The sequence below is a fragment of the Parambassis ranga genome, chromosome 20 (assembly GCF_900634625.1).
Source record: "Parambassis ranga chromosome 20, fParRan2.1, whole genome shotgun sequence".
In the NCBI taxonomy this organism is placed as follows: domain Eukaryota; kingdom Metazoa; phylum Chordata; class Actinopteri; family Ambassidae; genus Parambassis; species Parambassis ranga.
Genome location: NC_041040.1, coordinates 8,533,078 through 8,555,427, shown reverse-complemented (window position 1 = coordinate 8,555,427; position 22,350 = coordinate 8,533,078). Strand labels below are relative to the sequence as shown.

Below are 22,350 nucleotides of genomic sequence, written 5' to 3'. Positions count from 1 at the left end.
TCAAATTGCAAAACTTTGATCTGAACGTGGCTTACTACAGTTTGGAATAACATAATATGGACTTGTGATGGAGATGGCTAGAAGACTGTTTTGGCGGTGTGTGAGCAGGATTTTATTGGACAGAGAAAGCCTACCAGCTGCTGCAGCAGTACAAGGACAGGTGTGCCAGCTTTTTTGCTTGCTTTGCTTTATAATCACGGGCCTGAAGTCTCTGGGATACATTTAAGAAAACAATTTTTTACCAAAGCTTAAACGCCAAATATTGAAGCTGGCGTAGTTGTTTAATTAACTTCATAGTCATAGTCATAGTAATATACACGTACAGTTCAGGTGGGTGTGGCAAAAATAAAAATAATTTTTTTTCTGTCGTGGTCGAAGCGTTTACCTGACAGGAACAGCTGAACGACCCGGGGCTGGAGACGCCAAACAGCACTGACCGGCTAACTTTTTCTGGTCGCTTTAGTCGTTCAAATTGCAAATATATTTTTTTTTATCTTTTTTATAATCACGAGCCGTTCGTCGTGTATCTAGAACACCTTTGCTTGTTTCAATGTTTGAAACATACACTGCAGTATCCCTACTTTAAATTTACCGCTGTAATGTTGGGTGCGGAACTAAAACGAGCTTTGGTTGTTTCTTGTCGGCTGCATATGGAAGCGGGCCTGAAGTCTCTGGGATGCAGTTAAGAAAACTATTCTTTACCAAAGCTTAAACGCCAAATATTGAAGCCTTGATGTCTATGGACATTCAACATATCACCTATTAAGTACAAACATTATTTTTGGTTTCAAATACATATCAAAATGTATTTAAGACAACATTTAGGCGACTTCCGGGTTTAGCAACGTTGTTTGTGTTCTTGAATGCTTGCTGTTTGCATTCGCTGGACTGCCCGACAGGTCGGTGGGTGTAACAATAATACTGCCGTATGTTCTGACCATTGACAGCCTGGACTTGATGGTGATGGCTGGAAGAGTGTTTTCGCGGTGTGTGAGCAGGACTTTATTGGACTTCTCATCTGGCACAAGATGTGTTAGAATCAGAGGGACACACCGGTACTACTGGACAACTTTAAGAAGGACTGCAACGTCTCTGACTGTAAATAACAATGTTTTTAGTTTTTGTCATTATCACTAAATGGGCAGCTTTGCTGTTTTGTACAAAACTCTTTCATTTACAGACAAGTACATTATTCAAAAATTATGATTTCAGACAACAGTGGTAATATTTCTACAAGGCGATTGATTATATGTAGAGTAAAGGTCAGCAGGGCATTAAAAGCTGCTCAGCCATGCTGCAACTTAAAAGAACATTCTTTTTAGCACTGCTGAAACTGCAATAATGATGCTGCAGATCTCATCTTTAAATTAGCTGAACTCTTGTTTAACATTGAAGTTCCTGTCTTATAGGAACACAGTGAACATGCAGTGCTGTGGTAGGGTCAGGTTACTGTGAGTCACCTAAGCCTGATCATTGTAACTGACATCCAGCAGCTCAGAATCACTCTAATGTAGTCTGATCTGATGCATCTCTGTGTGTGACTTCTTCTCTTGTGCACAGAGTGGACGAGCAGCATTCCTTCTGGGAGTCCCTACGCTGTCATGCCTGGGTTATGAAGCTTATCTCAGAGTGCAGAGTTCAGCTGTGGTCCACGCTTTAGAAAGAGGTAGCTGATAAACTATGTTGAAATTTTGGCACTGACATTTTGCTGTTTTTCTTCAGGGTATATTGGGTTTAGAGTAGCACAATCCTGATCGACATTTAAAAAGAAATAAATTGTTTCGAGATGGCTTGAACTAAATAGAGACAGAACAGGTTCTGACTGATTGTACTTTGTACAGGGGAGGTTTTGGAGCAGGCCGACTACCTGTACAGCTGTGGAGACACAGAGAAACTCTACCAGCTGCTGTTGCAGTTCAAAGACAGGTGCACTGATTTATTTTCTTGCTTGTTGGTTTTGGAATTAAATGCTCTTTTTAGCAATACAATCAACAAAGTAAACGTTCAATACCAAATCTCAATTTATAAGATCAGAAGTGAATAATAGTGACTATGCGGTTTGACACATCCATGCAGTGATGATGCAGAGTTCCTGTGGAGGTTGGCGAGAGCGTCCCGCGACCTGGCCCTCCTGCCCAACATAGATGCTGAACAGAAGAAGAAGCTGACCTTTGAGGCCTTCGAGTATGCAAAGAAGGCGCTGGAAAAAGATGAGAAGTGTTTCGCAGCGCACAAAGTAAGAAGGTGCTTTAGACTGCACTGAATCCCCTCCAGCATTTTTATTTTTATAGTTTATATTATAGTTTACTGAGCTCAAACATTTTCATTCTTCTCCTCCTAACAGTGGTATGCTGTGTGCCTCAGTGATGTTGGAGACTACAAAGGAGTTAAGGTTAAAATAGGAAACTCATACATCATCAGGGAGCATCTTGAGGTGAGAGATCATCTGACATGTAATCATAATAAATCATTACACTTACCCTAACAGAAGCAATGCTGCTTTTTGTCAGAGAGCTGTTGAGCTCAATCCCAAAGATGCCACTTCCTTACACATTCTGGGTTACTGGTGAGTCTTACTGACCATTAGAGTGGACAGGTCGAGGTGTTTGGAATCATATTTCCAATAAGTTGTCTCTGCTTCATTAGGTGCTTTTCTTTTGCCGAGCTGCCATGGTATCAACGCAAGGTGGCGGCTGTAATCTTCTCCACACCGCCTACGGCCACATATGAGGAGGTGAGGACAGCTGTCTGGGTCCTTTGTGTCTGTTGTTGTTAAATGTTAACATAGTCATTTGTTTTTTCTCTCTTTCAGGCTTTGGAATTCTTCATGAAAGCTGAAGAAGGTAGAACACTGTGTACTTATAAAGTCACAGTTTGGTTTAAAATGCAACTAACTAACTGTGTTTAATTTTCTTCTCAGTGGATCCAAACTTTTACAGTAAAAATCTGCTGATGCTTGGGAAGACATACTTGGCTATGAAGGACAAACAGCAGGCACTGCTGTGGCTAACCAAAGCCAAAGAGTACCCTGCTCACACACTGGAAGACAAAGAGGTACAAGTACAATGACTGATGATGAATTTGTTTTTATGTTCTATAGTGTAACTTCATAACGATACAATCCTACATATTTTCTTCTGCAGGTGCATAAAGAAGCCGTGGACCTCTTGAAGAAGCTGGGATAACACTCTCTGCACCACTGAGTGGAACATGAGTGCTGACAATAAATATAACAATACTTATTAATACCACAGTAGAACCATCAGTGGCTTCACACACACAAGTCAATCCTGCCTTCAAGAAATAATAAAGCATTGGACAGATTATGGATATTTATGCTTAATATGTATACAGTAATAATATAATTATTATACAGGACTTATATATCTGTAATAAAAACACAACCATGGATGTTTTTTGTTGGGGAGGGAACAAAAAGCCTTTACTGTAGTTTATGGATTGTGAGAAATTTGAAATGTTATAGTAATGTTTATAACTATTCTAAGTGTTACTTACTATACTGTAATATTTTTATTTTCACGTTTTCTTAATCCATTCTTTGACACTGGAGATACTCTGTGTGGTGTTGGATCCATTTAATTCACAAACAGAATGAGCAGCCCATCTCTGACACTGTGACTGCACTATGTTACCAAATGGCACATTGGGTAACACTGGTCTTGTGGTTAAATGCATTCTCAAAGAAAGTAGTTATATTTTTTGTCCAATAAAAGTAAGTATTAATCCAACTTAAATGGCTAAAGAATGCAGCCGTCAATGAAAAATCATGCACAAGGTGCTAAATATGTATTCACAGCAGCTGTAAAGACAGATTTACCTACAGTTTTGTTGTAAAAGGTGTCTGACCCCACTTTATAAGTCACACAACAAAAAAGGAAAGCACAGTCAATGAGGGGCTTTATTCACTTATTTATTTGTTTCTCATAAATCCATCTCTCTCCATTGAAAATGGGTGAAAGCAGATTAAAAATGAATCTTCTATACACATCGTCTCCAGTAAAGGGGCATTCTGTACAGTGTAGTTGGTGTTTACAGTGTGTATCTACACGCGATATGTTACAATTTGGATGAGTTTCAGACGGCCTACGGCACAGTAACGTCCTCTGCTGCTGTAATACATGCCGAGTTGATATGCAGTATCATAAATCAGCTTTATATTGCAGCCATCCTGTTACCGGCTGCAACGAAGGCAACCTAAAATGTCTCATCTGTTTCTGATAAGAACAAAGGCATCACAGATTTCCATCAATGGAGCGGCAGCTCTGTGTAATTAATTATAATATTTAAGTACTTCATTTACTGTCATTATCTTTATACAATGAATATTCACATACACAGTTGATTTTTCTTTGATTACAGGTTTCTGTTCAAAAGGAAGCAGAGTTATGCGGTTTTGACGTCTGTCAAAAGTTGGCTCCTTTTGCTACAGTAAATGTTTCTCTTCATACTGTCACGTCCCTCCGTCCAGCTCTTCTGCTCTGACAGCTGAAAACATGTTATATACATGACTACTAAATAAACAGGCTCCTCCAAGGAAAAAGTTTTAAGCAGTTTGCTGCTGTTTGCAGTGGTCTGGAAAAAAACAAAAAAGACCCGATGCCAGAAAAAACAAAGAGGATGACACGCCACTGCCATTTTACCTCTGACTGAAAGAATAAGCACCAGAGTTGAAGTTTACATATAGACAGACATGACATGTGGAGGGGGGGGGGGTCATTTAAGGGCAGGGGGATCGTGGGTGTGCAAAATAAAAAACTAAAAGTAACACACACACACACACACACGACATAAAAGCAACGTGGTGTATTATTTGGCTTGCTGCTGTCTCTGAGCAAGATTTATACTGGGGAGTGTTTCCACAGTTTTACTATTGTTTTTTAAACTAAGGCTTTTTAATCTTACCTCAGAATTAACAATGAGACTTATTTAATTGTTGAAGTCACACTGCTCACTGTACAGCTAAATGTATTTCTTTCATAGGGCTTCTCTGTTCTGCAATATAGCTGTATTGCATTAAAAATACATTTTTTAAGAGAACACAAAACGGAGAAATATCACTTGATATTCATGGTCTGAACCTCAGGTGTTGAAGTGAAAGTAACTATGTATGAATTTTGAACAAAACAATCTGTAAACCACAGTGGTTTCATGGGACTGGAGACAATGTTCAGTCCGAGATTATAAATTAAAAGGCAAGACAGTTAGCCAAGCACACACACACATAGTAATTGAGCCACAGAATCTATTTTTTTGTTTGTTTTCTTGGTTATGGCAATTCTCCAAATAGCCTTTTACATGGATCATTATTCTGTCCTCCTGTTCTATCTGTTGCAGTTGCTTCACAGTGCACAGGGTGCAGGTCTAAGTAGCCTGGAACATGCTACAACTCACCACCACACTCACACACTCAGTCCACATTTAGGTTTTGATATAGTAGGCTTTCTCCAAAAACATGATCGAATAAAAGCTCCTTTCTTTTTTTGGCTGAGGTCCTCAGGACCTCAATTAGGGGGGAAATGTTCTGTGCTTCAGATCAGTTCGTCCACCTGAACGCTGTGCCTTTCTGATGAGTGTGAAGACATCAAGCAATTCAGACACAGAGCAATCCATGCTAAAAAAAAAAGTCTGTGTGTGTAGTGGTGGTGCAGGATGGTCACAGCAGTCTTCTTATCTTCATAGGCAGCATGCAAGCACGCAAAAATTACAAAATTACTAAGGGTCCAAAAAAAATATTCAGGCACCAGACCCCAATACTCTACTCTTGCCTTTTAATAGCTCTATAGAACTAGAGCTTTAAAAGAAGATGGCGCATCAAATCTGCATCAAATCCTCTCCAACACACTTTCAATTTCTTTTAAAAAGCCAGTCAGCAGCGTGAAGGAATTTAGAAAAGAAAAAAAACCTCAATTATTTCTGTTTTTTAACAGAGGAGCATGATGCTTAAATGCTTGCATATTTCATGATGGGCTTTAATATATTATATAAGGGCTGGGGGACAGGATTGCGGCCAAAATGGAGCTGCAAATGAGGATTTGGTTTAAAATGACAAAATAGCTTATATACATTGGTGGTTATCTTGTGCAATTTTTTTTAAATTTGTTTTTCTTGGCTGAATAAACAGCAACAGGGGAGGGAAGGGCATAGTGGAGGACTCCCCCCTTTATTCTTGGCCAAATCCTTCAGTCTCCTCAATGGCAAAGAGCAGCTTCTCTTTCAGCTGTTCAAAACTTTTGTAGGGAGGCAAGTCCAAACGATTAAAACTGAAAAGACAAAGTAACAGAAGAAGATTAGTATGCTGAATTATAAAGATCTCCCTTGATGGACAAAATACTTTTTTTAAAACATTGTCTTTCTCAGAAGGAGTGGCACTCACCACGTGTGGCTTCTAGGAAGCCATGTGTCCTTTCCCACCTTCTCAATGCAGAACTTCTGCGGCCCATTACTTCCTGCAATTAAAAAAAGGTTCAGAAGACAATAACAAGTATATGTATATGTATACACATACATGTATTAAATGTATATGTAGCTTTGAATGTATCTGTGTAGTAAATGCGGATGGTGCTTTAGTCTGACACGGACCCATGAGTTCGGCAAAGCCACCAAGAGGAAGCCTGCAGGTTCCAGTGACAAACTGCATGAGCCGTAGTCGCACTTCGTTGTCCACCTCTTTCACCAGCTGCAAGTGACACAAAACACACTTGTCACTGACCACAATCTAGTGACTACATAGGCTGTTTATCAACCACCATCAGCACAGGATATTATCCTAATTTCTGCAGATCAAATAGACCAAACAACTCAACAGGAACAGAAGCTTATCTCAAGTCAACTGTTACCTTTGAAATTAACATGAAGAAGTGATGCGTTAAAAAACTGCTCAAACACAAACATAAACATCAGAGGGTAATAAGTGCAGACACAAGAAACAGTGCTCGTGTGTGACTGTACCTGCCAGAACCAGATAATCTGTTTGCTGTTCCTGGTATAATGACGATACACTGTGTTCCTCTGCCAGTCTTGCAGGTCTACCTCTTGCATGCCGCACAACATCACCTGGACCAAACACACATAAAAAAAATATTGTTTCGGTTGGTTGTGGTTTAATGAGCAAGAATGTTTGATTAATTAAATGTTATGTGGAGGGTGGAAGAACAGATCAGACATGGTGCTCACCTCCAGCTCCTTTTCATCAAAGTACTGCAGCCACTGAAGTGGAACCACCTCATTAAACCCATCCAGGAAAGCTTTGGTCTGACCTTCTACCCCACGAGAGAACCTCCACTCTGCCATCAGACTGCAAGCCAGACAGCCCAGACACACTCAGTAAATGGCTCCAAATTATATATTCAGAGGTTAGATATTATTACTGGTATAGTGAAACTGTGGTTATACAAGACCTGATGTATTCTTCTTTGTTCTCCTCAGTGACCAAGACATTGGCGCCATCAGGTTTGAGGTCATGGGATGTGATCTTCCCCAAGATCTCCATGTCCACTGAAAAGTACATCTCCAGACCGCATTCCTCAATGTTGTTGTCTCTGTGGAGACATGAAACTGTTTTGGTGCTACAGCATAACAGAGTGAACAAAACCAAAGGAAATCATTCTAATGTTCATTATAATGTGTATGCTGATTAAGTTTTTGTGTCTTCAGGGAACTCAGCAAATGTTTGCCTTCTCCTTACTGCTGAGGTGATGCTGTTTGTCTGGATTCAATATTAACATTATATTGTTAAATCCTATGTTGACTTAATTAAATTAAGGCTTTATAAAATGATGTTGCTTTATTCCTCTATGAAACTGTCTCTGCTCTGCCTTACAACTAGATAAATAAACCTGACTAAAGTATGAATAAAGTCCAGCTTATTCTCAACCACACATATCAATAATTTATAAAGAAATGCACATGAACATTCAGATATGTTAAATTTCAATCAATGCCCTCATTTAAAATGAAGGAGTGATGGTGTAAATATTGAAGGCTACATAAGGACAGGAGACATAAATTACCTGATCCAGATGAGTGAGTTGTAGAACTCTGGGTCAATGGACTCCAGGTCTTTGAGTATTAGTTTCTTGTTCAGCATGCGTTTGTAGAAAGGCAGCGAGAAACCTGTGTCAATGAACTTGCCATGGAAAAGTGCCTGGAGAGATCAATAAATAAAACTTTAATGTCACCCATTTACAGTGTGCAATCCAACAGTCATGATCACGCAAATTTACGTTGCATACAAACATGGTGTTGTTCTTACCATTGCAATGAATCGGCCTATGAAGCAGAAGTATGAGAGGTGGTCTGGGTTGATGGCAGAGGCCGGGTTGATCTGGAGACAGTAGTTACTCTTGCCGGCATACTCAAACAGACAGTACATGGGGTTCAGTACTTCATGTGACAACAAGAAGAACCACTCTCTGCAAAGTAATATGCAGGTATGAAACGACAGAAAAATAGAAAAAAGAGGATAATTATGGAGAGCGAAATAAAAGGAGGAAAAGATGAGAGAGAGAGAGAGACAGTGGCATAGGATTAATTACTTCTTATATTTCACAAAAGGTTAGACTGCAAGAGTGATTATTTTTCATATTATAATTACCGGGCCAAACCACCATAGTCTAGACCCTCCTCTCCTCTGAAGATGACGTACAGTCTCCTCCTCAAATCATAAGGTTTTAAGGCCATAATCTTAAAGATGTGAACGACAACATCAGCACGTTGCACAGTTGGGAATACACAGCAGGAAGATACTGTGATTAAAAAAAGAAAAAAGTTCTTACTTGCTGAAATGAATCTTCAAAGAGCGTCTGCCTAGAGACGGTGATCTTCACGTGGCTGGGGAGAGCATTAGACTAAAGGGGAGACAAAAAACACGAATGGTGAGGGTGATGAGGAAGAGGGGGTGAGCAAGAAATACAGCAAGAGAGCAAAAAAGAGAGAACACCTACCTGGCACAAGTAGCGGAAATGGGCAAGCTTCCATCGGAAGCTCCGCTCATATGCAATCTGAGGGCCTTTGGTGCTACAGAGAGGAAAAGATATAAAGCAGCGATAAGGTGAAAGATGAAATAGATAAAAGCATGTTTTCCTTTGGAAGGAATATCTGTACCTCTAACATTAGTTTACCAAACATTTGTTTCAAACCCACAAACATATGTAGACTCCTGATGAAATGCAATGAAGAACACATGAGTAAGTGAAAGATGATGATGTTCTTACACAGAGGACTTTCCAGTGCGGGGGTCGCTGAAAGTGGTGGTTCGGGTATTGTGATCCACAAAGTAGCGAACTCCTTCCCTTGTGTACCGGATCTCCCAACCTTCAGGCAGAGGATCCTCATTCTGTAGCCTGCAGACATTAAGAAACCAACCACAGTAATTTTTTTTAAATTAAGCCTTTTTTCCACAACTTTATTTTATTAAGCTTAACGACAGGTTAATAACATTACTCTAAAACAGTTACTAAGGTGTAAGCTTGTATAAAATTAGAGCACAGTTCTGTTGTTTTTCTGGCACAGAGCTTACCCTTGGGTTCGCGGGTCTTCCCACTGTGTCGTCTTGGTGTTGTGGTTGACAAAGTACACTCGGTCATTGGAGTCCACACGCCTCTCTAAAATTGATGAACAAGAAAACAAAGATAGAAATCAGCAGCTTAGCAGAAAAAACAAACATTGGAGCCTACTGCATGACAACACATTTCAGATTATCACCAGAGCTGATTCATGTTGTAAACACAGATGTATTCAACAAGCTTTCATCTGTGATCTCTGTGAACAGCAGAGTAACCGAAAAAGGCTGAGTGAGAGTAGCCTGCATTTTAAAGCATATGGCAATAAAATAAGGAAAATACTTTTGATACTATGCCAAAGTTACCAATGAAATCCAGGATCTCATTCAGCCCATAATATCATCAAATTGACAGACAATTGGTCAAATATCCATTCTGCAGTATTGATATTCAGTTTTGGTCCTCACAAGAATCTAAGATGAAAAGAGGGGAACAATCTGCCTACTGTTGCTTTTCTAAAGGCAGAGGGGGATTACACGAAAAATCTATGTTGTTAATTTGGGTGTACAGTATCTAAATGTAAGTAAAGAACATTCTGACATCGGGCAAAGTGAGACAGTATTAAGAACAATGCGAACATACCCCAACCAGGAGGTAGCGGGCCAAGAGGATCGTTCTCAGCCGACATCATGGATGCCTGAAAGCGAGGGACGCACACACAGACATCCATTTTAAAAACCAGGAGGACACAAAGTAATCCAAATATGCAAGATGTTAAAAATAAAAGAAATTAGGCAAAAACGTGTTCCGTAGCAGAAAATAAGAAAACTTCGGATGTGAAAAACAGAGGTGAAGTGCTGCTGACAAGTTAGCTCTGTGGCAGTATACTGGTCAGTACTTCCCAACTGTCTGTCTTTTGATTTATGTTGTAAGCTAATCATCATCAATGAAGATGACATCACTACTCAGATCAAAGACCCTTACAAAGATTACCCCGATTGGGGCCGGACTTGAGGCATGCCTACTTTAAATTCTGGTTCTGTCCTTTGGGCTCAACAAGTCAAGCTAGAGGCCACATAGTGTACTGAGTGAGACTGTTTGCAAACAAAGGATGAAAAGGACCCCACCATCAGCAGCTGCTTCTGTGGTGTCTAAGCTTGTCATGACGCCAAGGCTGATAACAAGCACCTCAGCTATGATGATTCAGAGAGAATAAAATGTATGATACCAGGCAGAAGACTTGATCTATACAATAAACTACTGCTAATGGGAGTATGCTTTAAAGGGGGAACTAATGACACACTGACAAATGATTATATCAGACATGTTTTACAGGATTGGCTACACTTCTTCTGAATTAGTAACTGCAATAAAAAAAGAAATTACATAAAGGGCAATGGACCTAAAGCCTACTTTTTAACATTTTAAACTGAGATATTAGCTTCAGCAATCATTCTGCATGCAGCAATCAAACCCATTCTCTTCTGAAAATGCTTTTTCTAGTTATTAGTTTTAAATATGGGTTTTGTTATATAACAGTTACGTTATTATGGTTCCACAGTGAAGACAAAAACACAAAAAGGCGCATACTGAATTCACAAGTAAAAAAAAATAATACAGTGTTGAGGGGGACAAAAGAACTGGTGAGGTGCGGGTTGTCTTACGGAATAGAGGTATCTCTGGTTAAACTGGTGCATAGCTCCCTGCAGCTGGCTCCTTTGGCTCTGCCACTGCTCAAAATTGCGCACTGACTCCATAGTGGGACGTTGCCATGTGGTGGTACGGGTGTTGTGGTCCACGTAATAGATCCTGCCCCTGTCATCCACTCTCCGCTCCCAGCTAGAAGAACAAAAGTGACGGGACAGCATAATGGGAGAAACACAGTTTTATTATTGCTACCTGACATGATGTAGATAATTATTTCAAATATATCAGGAAGAACTGATTATAAGTGAACACAATTATTGAGAATCAAATTTGATTGACGATCTAAACATCAGGCAAAAAAGTCATTGTTTAAACAGATGAATCTGTAAGGGATCAAATGAAAGACAGAGCTCACCCTGGTGGTAGTGGCTGTGGTCTTTCCCAGGTGGTAGTCCTGGTGTTGTGGTCTACATAGTATGTTCTCCCATGTGGGTCTTTTCTCTGCTCCCACCTGATAAACACAATAAGCAGTTGAAACATCGGGATTGTAAAAGGTTTCTAAATATATGTATTTAGTATTTTTACCCTGGTGGTAGAGGGTCTGAGGCTCCTGCATTGGGGGCCTGCCTGGGCTTGGCTCCATCTGTAGCTGTAGTTGTACTGCTACTACTGCTACCACCTGCAGCTCCAGAAGCAGTTGCGTCTCCCGGAGCTGGAGAGGAAGTGGAGGACGTTGTGTTGGTGGTGGTAGTAGTGGCTCCCTGGGTTTGAGAGGCGAGTGTGGAGGAGGAGGAAGAAGAAGAAGCAGCAGCAGCAGCAGCAGCAGCAGCAGCGCCATCAGAAGGTTTAGCAGCAAGAGAGGAAGCTGAAGAAGTCGTGGAAGTTGGCAGGGGTTGAGATGTGCTATTTGGTGCTGTGTCAGAGTCAGGCAGGTCAGTATCTTGCGTGCAGTCCTCATGGTCACCTGCCGGGGGCAGCACATCACTTCTTGTTGCTGATGATAAGGTAGCATCACAGGACTCCCCATTAACTGCAGGCAAGTCAGAAAAACAATGGTGTCGTTTCCTTGTGTGGAATAACCATTTGATCCATTTAAGACTCATCAGTGATCTCTAATGGAAAAAGATCTGCTTTATAAATAGATGACCGCTCAACCACTGAGTCTGTGTATACTTGCATCAATTTACAGCAGCTGACTTAATCAATGAATATGTTGTGAAGGTTATCATATTCACTGTGAACACAATTAAAAAGGTTTAAACAAAATTAAACTAACTAAATAAAACCAAGATCCAAATTATTGAGCAGTATCCCCACAACAGCTATGAAAATACCTCAAGGCCCCACATTTTTATTCAGTCTTTGCTCTCTGAAGAATTATTATTCTCTCATCAACCTCAGCTCAGTGCAGCCTGCCCTCTACAGCGCTGTGCTTCCCTTCTCCTTCTGTCTATTACTCTGGGGAGTTTAAACCAAGGTGCTGACAGCAGCAGAGATTACAAGCCTCACATAATGAAAGTTAATCTACTGCTCTTCACTGTTCATTCTGACCATGTGAACCATGACAAACTGAAACATAAAGTGTCCCGAGACCATCTGAGGCAGAAAAGTGTGCTTGTATGGCCGTCTTTCTGCAGTATCTGCACCTTTTACTGCACTGTCCAGTACACTGCATACTCACCTATTCGACTCTCTGTATCACTGTCTGAGGGTTGGTGAACTGGGGTGGAGTTGGTTGTGCTGTCTCCATTGACAACATGACCAAGAGCAGGGCTGCAGGAGTTGGAAGGGACCTGACCATCTGCACCACTGGAGGCTGAACAGGAACCTGACCTCGGGCCCAGGTCTGTGCCATTCACTGTGCTTTAGGAGGAAACACATCAGTTTAGTTTATTATTCGAATCTCAACTGTGGAAGTAGAGTTTCTACAGTGTTCCACTTTCAGTGTGTCACATACAAACACACACTTTGTGACATTGAGATTATTGCTTTGTAGCAGTAAGAATGGGACATAATGGGATGATATGGTGACATGATGATGAATGAGCACAGCTGAAGAGGCTCTTTTGTAACACACAGCATCCAGTCAGTGCCAATAATGTGACCACAATAACACCAATAGAAAAATTACCATTTATATCCAGGCTTTGTCTTGGCAAGTGGTAAAACTCAAAAGGTCACGAGTACAGACAGCTCAAATAAATGATAATTTTCCTGCTCAGCATGTCCCTAAATCATAAAAGCTCTTGCTGTGCTAAAAACCCAAAGTCTGTTAAGATTCATTGCATAAGAAGTCTGCCAACAGATTCCCAAGTACCAGTTCATGCTGCTCCAGTACTGAAACTTGATGCAGAGAGAAAAATGAAAGTACCTGGATCAAACCGACCGGCAGTCTGAGATTATGTACGTAAATAGGAAAACATGCAGTTTAAACCAAAAACACCATCATGGTCCAACACAGAAACCAAATGTTTTTGCAGAGATCTGCTGCCTCTACAACCACAGGAAGTGCCTTCTTAAGTAGCTGAGGAGATGTGGAAACACAAAACAAGGGAAAGGCAAAAAGAAAATGCAGCAAAGCAACAACTGATAGAAAAAAAAAATCAAGGCTCAGGAATTTTAGGACAGTGATAAAAAAACTACAATAAATCAAAAACAGATATAAAACCAGGTTAGATGGTTCCTCAGTTATTAGCTTTGATTTCGACAGCTGGTTATTCACTTCTGTTTTAAATGCAGCTCGTCACAGCAGGCTGGGGCTAAGTCTGGAGTCTCTCTTAATCTGAGAGGGTAAAATCATTTATAATTTTATCTGCAAATCGGAAGCCAAGACCCTGCACAGCAGTTCATAGTCTTGCAAGGTGAGGTTTCTCTGGGAAAGTATATAATGCCATCAATCACCTTCTCTGCCTCCAGGATTGCAACATTTTCTGCAGTTTTCACTGTTTTAAAATATTAGGCAGAGCTCAGCTGTAGGAAGTGAAGGTCAAGCAGCATTTGCATTTGCTCAAATCACATTCATTAACATTTGACTCATGTTAATGCTGTTTGTGAGACTGTTTGCTTGTGTTATGAGCACTGCCAATCAAATTTAATTGAAAAACATCTGCACAGTCCTGATGAGGCTGTGAAGCTGGGTTTAATCTGTAAAACTTGTATTTTCCAACTCATTTTCAAGCTCCTGATTATCCACTAAGATGGGTCTTTTTTGATATAATAATGAAAATCAGCATTTACTCGCTATAGTTTTGTGACTTTTATAATAACGATCTGGGCGCTGTTGCCCTGGTGCTGTCTGTGCCGATATGACACTAGCACCAGAACCCAGTACAGAACATTAGTACGGTCCTGATGCGTCTCTGGCGCCATGATACAATGTTCAGATGCTACACCTCAGTGTATAATCAGGAAATTAAGTCCTCATCAGAGTCGTGTCTCTCTGAAACAGTCGCCCTGTTCCTCAGAAGCAGAGCAGGTGGGTCGAACTAGGAAAAAGTACGGTAATACTGAGTCAAATGTGGCTCCACAGCATGTAAAATATGTATGGTGATGTAACCAACTAATAATCAATAAATAACTTCACTGACGGTCATCAACTGACCAACCTTTATTTCATGGTAACCTTGCTGCGAATATTAAAGTCTTATATATCCACTTATTTATATCGTCCTTATATAGTTTCCACAATTTTCAAGAATGCTTATTGCAAAATAAAACAACATTTGTTTCTTTAAACACCATGACTCCACAGACACAGTGATGTGTTTACTTTTGCTTTAACAATGACAAAAGACGTTTTCTTCTTGGCAACAGGAATGCCCTTCAATTGGCTGCATATCCTATTTGTACGTTTCTGGATATCCCAGGGAGTGGGAACATTTTTTAACACCCCCCACCCCCGTTTGTGTCTTGCAGTCCTCTCAGCAACTGCAATGCAGAGAGAATCCATACAGCCCCAATGCTAGCAAACCCCCACCTCCTCCAGAAACCTCCCATCTGTGTGATGAGCAGTCATGCTTCTTTTGTGGCTTTCCAATAAATACCCAGTTAGCCTCACTGAGGCACATTTACAGTTTCACCGATAAGACGGTGCTAGAACTGAGGAGCATTAGGGGGACTTGGAAAATATGAGGAACACAGACAGACAAGACACAGACCTTACTGAACAGGCACAAGACAGAATATGAATATCAACTCTGCTACACACTTATCGGTCTGTTAGCATTCTTTTTTCTGAGGATAAGCATGCTCCTTCATTTGGAGTGGGAATATAATGCAGACCAACAACCATTTTAGGTAAAGATAAGTAGGCAGATTTATCTTCAGCATGAAATATGTGGAGGAACATGTGATTACCTAAAATGGTTTGTTTAGCCCTTGTGCCCTCCTCCATTCTACTACCCTCTGGACACCTTTGTGGCCAAAAATGCCCCGTTGACGTTTTTAAATTCTACTGCCATACCAGTGTAAAACCACACAACTTGTAATATTAGCATTTCGTTTTGAAGGAGAGGATTGATATTTGACATTTTTACTGTATTCCACCTGTTTTATGAAAACATTTCATAAAAAATGTAATAAAAGAGTTAATTTACCTGTTGGCGGCCCTTGAGGAGGAGGAAGATGAGTCTCCGTTTTCATGAATGGCATCACCATTCTGTTGAACTTCTAGAAAAGAGTTTTTAAAAAAGCACAGGGTGGGGTGATGGTTCACCAATGTCCTTATGAAAGCGCATATGAGCACTTCTTCTTAATACATTCAGGCTGACAATCCCACCATCACACAGAACTCACTGGTGCTATTTGCTGCATTGCCATTGGTAAGTGGTGCCAGTTCCTCTTGGTCAGTGACGGTCAGTCCATCTAGGTACACAGTCAGCTCTCCCATGGGCACCACGGCACCCTTATGCTCCCCACTCAGCTTCAGAACTTCCTTCACATTCTCCACTGTGGAGTCAACAGCAAAGTGTTATGGAAATGAATGGCATCAAGACATTACATTGAGGTTTACTTTGGCAGCTTCAAGATCTACTACTACTCTACCTGGTATTTAGCACAATAGTGTGCCATGGCCAATTTCTACTACAATATACTTTAATATGTTTAGTGTAGCTTCACCATACATTTTCTGTCATGCTGCTCCAAGGCCTGCAGTAGATCCAGTGTGGCTTTGCCCAGGAGAGAATCTGGTTTCAGGGTATGGTGACTCCATACTTTGAAATCCACCTGTGTGTTGGGTGTTACATTCCTAGAATAATTGGGAAAAAAACAGACAAAAACACACAAAGCATATGTAAATCTAAGGGTATACAGGACACAGGACATTCCTTGAGAACAGCATTTATTTTTCCTAACGTGGGTAAATATACTGTAGATATGTGTATCTAGAAATGCTTCCTGAATGTGTTAAGACTTCTCGTTTAACAAATAAAATAATTCTTCAGTTCCTCCTTTCAACTCCTGCTGGAAAGAACTACCCCAATAAAGACAACTATTATTTGGGAGCTTCTCATTGTTCTTGTTTCTCAGTAATTTTCAGCATCCCCCTCTAAAAAAAAAAATCACACAAGAGTAACTTGTCCTTGCTGTAGGCTGAGTAACTGATGTACTCGGCTCACATAATGCCGCCTCCTTGTGTTTTCTGTCCTTACTCCAAATGAGCACTACACAACACAGTCATTGTATTTACAGCTGAGTGTATCAGCTCAAAGGGAAACATCTACTTAAGCCTGAATGCCATGCGTAGGACCAAGAGCAGCTTGCGAAAAAAACATGATGCAAACAACAGTACTCTGTCTTGTCAGCAATAATTACCCAATCATGACAATTAGCATTTGCAATGACATGTTTCTGGCATTTGGATGAGTCTGCTATGTTCACACTGCTGTTGGTTCCACTAGTGTCTAAAATGAAAGTGTGACAACTCCGTGTGTCCTCCTCCACTTTTTCCTGTTGTTCAAATAATTATCAGATGAGCCACCTCGACTGATCCTGTCACCATACCTAATTGTATTGAAATATAATTTTAAAATAAGTTTCAACCACCCTATATATATCATACAAGGTACATAAAGGATAAATTGCATCTTTACGCCAACATGTAGAGCCATACTTCTGAGAAAACTTTGTTAAGAGCTGGTGCGAGTAGATATGTCTGAATGGAAAAAGTCCCTATATTTCTCTTTTAATAATGTTCCAAATCTAAAGTTAGTCAGTACCCATTGTCTTAAACTCATTTGTGGAGCATACAGTGATTGTGGGCTTTAAAACGACAGTAAATAAAATAGTGAAAAGGTAGAACCAATATACTAGAGATACTGCTGCAATAATATGCTGTGAAAAACATGTAAAGGCAATGTATGCTTCTTACAGAGTGAGCCTCTCATCCCATTTAGGACTGGAGGAACTGTGAGATTTTGCTGTGCGGCGCGACTCCCCCTCTGCTGTCACCTCCACATAAATGGCAGTCCCAAACAGGCTCTTTTTCCTCTTGAGTTTGGCACAGGAAACTGGTAAAGGACAGAAGAATGACAGAGAAAGCGTTACACTTCCACGAGGAAGGCAACACCCTGACAGATAATAACATCTGACGTATGAATAATCCCATACGGGTAAGACGTTCTGGAAATCCTGCTCATACTGTGCTTGAACATAAGTAGTGACAGGGTGTATTCACCGAGGCAGCCGACTGTGCCTGAACTTACCAATGGCATGGAGCTGTGACGTTCCTCTGTGGTTATGGCTAGTCTCGGCTCTGGATGAGGCCGTGGCCATGTCATACACCACAGTGGGAAACCTTCGAACCCAGACAAACCAACAAAGCAAACATTAAAACACACAAAGAATATACACAGTAAATTCACAAATAACAAACACATGCATGGTTCCAGTGATTGTAAAGCAGATATGCCTCAGAAGCTGCATATAGATTTGTCATAGAGGTTTGTGGTTAAGGTCTAATCAGCTCTAGGTAACAGCACAGTCATCATACCACAGTATTAGTTTTAAATCTTGTCAGCAAAGTAGTCATTTAATGTAAATGTCTCCACATTTTTATTCTCCTTTCATATTTTGCTGGACAAACAAAAACTATACTCACACTTGGTTTGTTGCTAGAACCTCTGGTTCAGCCCACTCCGTGTCCCATGGTTCCTCTGAGACAGAAAATTGAACAATTTTAAATGACAACAGACTAGGGCTGCAACGACTAGTCGACGGCAAAATTCGTTGACAACTAATTGTCTAAACACGCGAAACAATGTTTAATGGAAGGAAAATGCTAAAAAAAATATATATTAAATATACAAAATATACAAAGCCATATTTCTTTTGCGCTTCATAATGACTAGTCGACTAGTCGTTAAGGTAGTCGATGACTAGTCGACTATTGAAATAGTCATTAGTTGCAGCCCTACAACAGACTACATTTTATGTGTATAAATGCATCTTATTAAAAAAGCCAAAACTGGTGCTTGATGCAAAACCTGGAGACAGTGTTGTCCAACTCTTCCTTCTATAGGTCCACTACTTTTTGGTTAAACTTAAAACTGTCATCCACACAATTTTGCAGTGCAAGGCCCACACATGTCCAGTATAATATCATAGCTCATAGTCCATCAGCTTTGTTTCCACTTCATACTTGGGTCAACCTAAACTTGTTTAGAACATGTCTGACCACTTAAACAGCTTTGTGGCACGTAGTCCTAATGTAAATCTGTGTCTTGAACCCAATCTGCAATAATGCAGACATCTTCATGATGACATGACATGTCACAGCAGTGGTACAATGTTCCATTAAATATTTTTTGTACATCAATTAAGACATGTAAAATTTACATCTGGTCACACCTGAGACAACTTCAAATTAACAAGAAAAAAATCTTTCTTGGAAAAGTATCTAACAACCTTCTTCTTCTAACCATCAGACCACTGTCAGTAGTGACAACAACAGAACATGCAGGCCTAGCCAAAGAAAACAAGACAGTCATTAACTGCTAGGCCCTAAACTTAAGAAGCCAGTAAGTCAGCACACCCTCTGTGTTCTCATCGTGTACAAGGGTTCCCATTGGAACTTTTTGTTTTTGATATGGACTGTGACAGCCCCGGTATGACACAGAGACTGGTTGATACCCCAGACACCACATTGGAGCAAGCAGCCTTTAAGCAGATTAAAAGGATCCCAATTAAATAGACAGGACAGTCTGTGCCAGAATTAACTAATCCGTGTACATGCTATGGAGCAATTGGAGACAAAAAAAAGATTAATGTGTATGTGTTTACCAACCATTACAGTAAAGACTGTGGGCTTACATTAAGGCTATACAGTGTATATATATCTCACTCAGACACACTGGTACCATACTGTTAAAGTCCAATTCTCCTCTCTTACCACTGACTTGCTGAATTGCCAACATTTACCATGTGTGTATCTGATAACATGAGGCAGATAACCGATTGTTATCTCAAGGTCCTTCCCTTAAATGCCTTGCAAACACAAGCAGCAGTCTAACAAATAAATCTATGACTTGACCAGCTAATGTGAGACTACAGAACACATGGTCACTGTCAGCATACTATTCTACATAACTACATAATGTCCTGCAGAAACTATGCATTACACAATACAGAAAAAGTACAACACAGCATTTTTGAATTGTCAATTACAAATGTCAGCACTTTTAAACACAAAAAGAACTAACCACTTTCACCATCTGACATGCTAATATGTGCCCCTTACGGACTTTAGGCTCTTTATACTTAAGGTACAGAATTTTAGGTTGAAGTCAGTTTGATCTGCGAGCAATTGCTTATCTCTATCAAATGTGCTGATCTGTGAGGTAGGAAAAACACCAGCACAGGTGGTGTAGAGGTGGATTTGCTTACAAAACAGCCAGCACTTCTCCTACGGTAGACTTTGCACCTTTTTGTGGTGCATGTCTATGTCAGTGCCTGCTCAATGCCAAGGTCTTATTGGGTGATGCTGCTTGACAAAAATAAGAACAAATACTAAGTTTCCTTAATTTCACCAACAACAATTCACACATGGACACATAGGTTCAGATCCATTGTATTAGAGTTGCCTCCCCTGGGACACACAGAGGCCATAGACGACTGCAAACAGACCCTACCACACGCACGTCATCCCTGTTTAACCCACCGATGAGTCCTCAGCAACATGTGTCAGTAGTTCTTGCAGCAAGAAGGCTTATTTTTATTATATATGTCACAATGACTTTAACAGCCAGCAGCTTAGCTTTTTTTATACAGAATTACTATTCTCTAATTTTACTTTTCTTGATGAACTGTAAGGAAAGCATGAAATGATAGATGCCACCATAGCTTAGTTACAACGTTTTATAACATCAAGAGGCAATAAACTTATTTGTTTGCCTGTTAGGTTTTCATGTGTTTTGCACCATCAGGTAATCCAGATTTCTGATGACTGCAGTGTTCAGCCTATGTAATGAGACAGTAATTGTGCTTTCAAGATCCCGGCAAACAGTAAAAGCTGTTTAACGGTTCTCTCTAACTCTCTAAACTTTACTTTAATAACAATTAAGAGCTGCATTCAACTCTCATCATTTTCTTCACATTGGGATTTCACACCAGCTTCACAGTGGCAGCAGACTACAGCTCCTGTTTTCCCCATAGCTGCTCTGTTGCTTTTCAAAGGTCAGTGTGTGTGTGTGTGTGTGTCAGAGAGAGTGAGAGAGAATGCAAACAAGAATATTACAGAGCCATCAAGCAAATGTTTCTGTTCAGGAGACAGCTTCCTTCAAGTTATTCCCTACCAATGTGGCACTATTACACCCTGTAGATCTCAGCCTGAGCTGCCAAACCACTGCTCCTAGCTGAGAGACAGTGAGACACCCACTAACAACCTTACAATTCAATACCCGAAAAAGAATATTGAAAAATGACTTAAGTTTTATTGATAGAGACACTAGGTATAAGCTGAGCCTTATTTAACAACCATTATGCTCTGTATCTCTCTGTGTATGTGTATACATAAGTTTACATGGAGCTAATTTTCTCCCCTTTGCCAGTCAGGCCTGTGTTTACCTGTGCTACGATAAAGGAATAACTTAAGTTTCAAAGTAAACAACGGTGTTTTCTTCTTGAAAAACATGTAGTCTGCAAACATGAATATGATCTGTTGGATAACAACAAACAGGCGATCCAACTTTAAACTCCTCGTAGGCCAATGGCTAACAACAAGTTGTCGATATGCTAAAGTAATCAACACAAAAACTCGGATATGGTCAACAAACATAGCTAACCAAAGATAATATTCCAGCATGCTAACGTTAGCTCATCTAGCGTAACTTAATAGGCTACTACCGGCCTTCGGATACTAAACCTCCTACATTTCAGCCTCTGATTATACGCTTAGCTGTATGTGCACCAAATATAACACACAGCAAAATATCTGTCATATATTGCTGGCAAACTTCACGTAGTCAAGTACTATCCTGAAAGCTAAAGTGAGCTAGGAGCTATCAATAAGCTAGCCAGCTAGGTTGGGGAGAAAATCCCCATTTTAGTCTTACATTGTTGAGTACCTAGCTTAAACATTAGGCGACTTAGCATTCAGACGGGCGCTCAAATATCACATTATAATAACTGACTGACCAGGTGGTAATATTGCGGTAGCATGTACACAAATGGGAAACTTAATAGGATTCTTTCATTTCCTGTTGCGCAAACTGAAGAACGGACACGGCTCGCTTAGCATGCTAGTATTACAAACTTAGCTAAGTTAGCGGTTGTCCAGTTGCCTCCCGCTAGCCGGCTTGCTAAGTAACTTACTTAGCAGCTTGGCTAATTGTCCGCCATCACAGAGCTAGTCAAACTGTGCGGTTGAGTGTGGAAGACAGACTTGTCAAGGATTTTTCTCAACACTATGAGAAAGTCGTTCGTTATAGTTTGAGCTACGCAGGCAGCGGTGTTTACCTTGTTCGCTATTCCGCTCCGTTCCAGCTGTCTGTGCCTCTGCGGTTCTCTAACGCTACGGTTGTCTGTATAATGCCCAACCGTACAGGCCCCACAGTCTGCTACGGTTCTCTCTCCATCTCTGTACAGAAGCCTCTCAGACTAGCAAAACACACGGGCGACAGGCGCGCCACCCCAAATATTGCTGTGTAATAACAGGGGGCACGACAGCCAGCCCGGACTCAAAGCA

At 40.5% G+C, this 22,350-nt stretch overlaps 2 protein-coding genes across 4 annotated transcripts; one reads left to right on the top strand and one right to left on the bottom strand.

Moving 5' to 3' along the window:
* Positions 1-214: 214 nt before the first annotated feature.
* rmdn1 (regulator of microtubule dynamics 1) lies at positions 215-3,755 on the top strand. 3 transcript variants are annotated; one of them, XM_028432465.1, is made up of 12 exons: positions 215-302; positions 729-766; positions 948-1,098; positions 1,561-1,666; positions 1,842-1,926; positions 2,077-2,236; positions 2,345-2,434; positions 2,511-2,566; positions 2,647-2,734; positions 2,813-2,843; positions 2,921-3,054; positions 3,144-3,755. In XM_028432465.1, exons 3-12 carry the CDS (start codon positions 958-960, stop codon positions 3,183-3,185), a joined length of 933 nt encoding a protein of 310 aa, XP_028288266.1. In that variant the 5' UTR covers positions 215-302; positions 729-766; positions 948-957; the 3' UTR covers positions 3,186-3,755. The 3 variants fall into 3 exon arrangements, with proteins under 3 accessions (XP_028288266.1, XP_028288265.1, XP_028288264.1); XM_028432464.1 differs by lacking the exon at positions 215-302 and having other exon boundaries at positions 647-766; XM_028432463.1 differs by lacking the exons at positions 215-302; positions 729-766 and adding an exon at positions 650-681.
* A 155-nt stretch (positions 3,756-3,910) lies between these two features.
* Positions 3,911-22,350, bottom strand: wwp1 (WW domain containing E3 ubiquitin protein ligase 1). Its single transcript, XM_028432462.1, has 25 exons — positions 22,122-22,350; positions 18,268-18,322; positions 17,873-17,964; positions 17,539-17,677; positions 16,292-16,416; positions 15,963-16,115; positions 15,764-15,836; positions 12,850-13,031; positions 11,754-12,198; positions 11,584-11,679; positions 11,186-11,360; positions 10,164-10,218; positions 9,539-9,623; positions 9,234-9,362; positions 8,964-9,036; positions 8,796-8,867; positions 8,615-8,703; positions 8,273-8,432; positions 8,031-8,164; positions 7,419-7,559; positions 7,195-7,315; positions 6,970-7,074; positions 6,601-6,697; positions 6,395-6,467; positions 3,911-6,281 (listed from the first exon to the last, which is right to left on the bottom strand). Exons 3-25 carry the CDS (start codon positions 17,940-17,942, stop codon positions 6,182-6,184), a joined length of 2,892 nt encoding a protein of 963 aa, XP_028288263.1. The 5' UTR covers positions 17,943-17,964; positions 18,268-18,322; positions 22,122-22,350; the 3' UTR covers positions 3,911-6,181.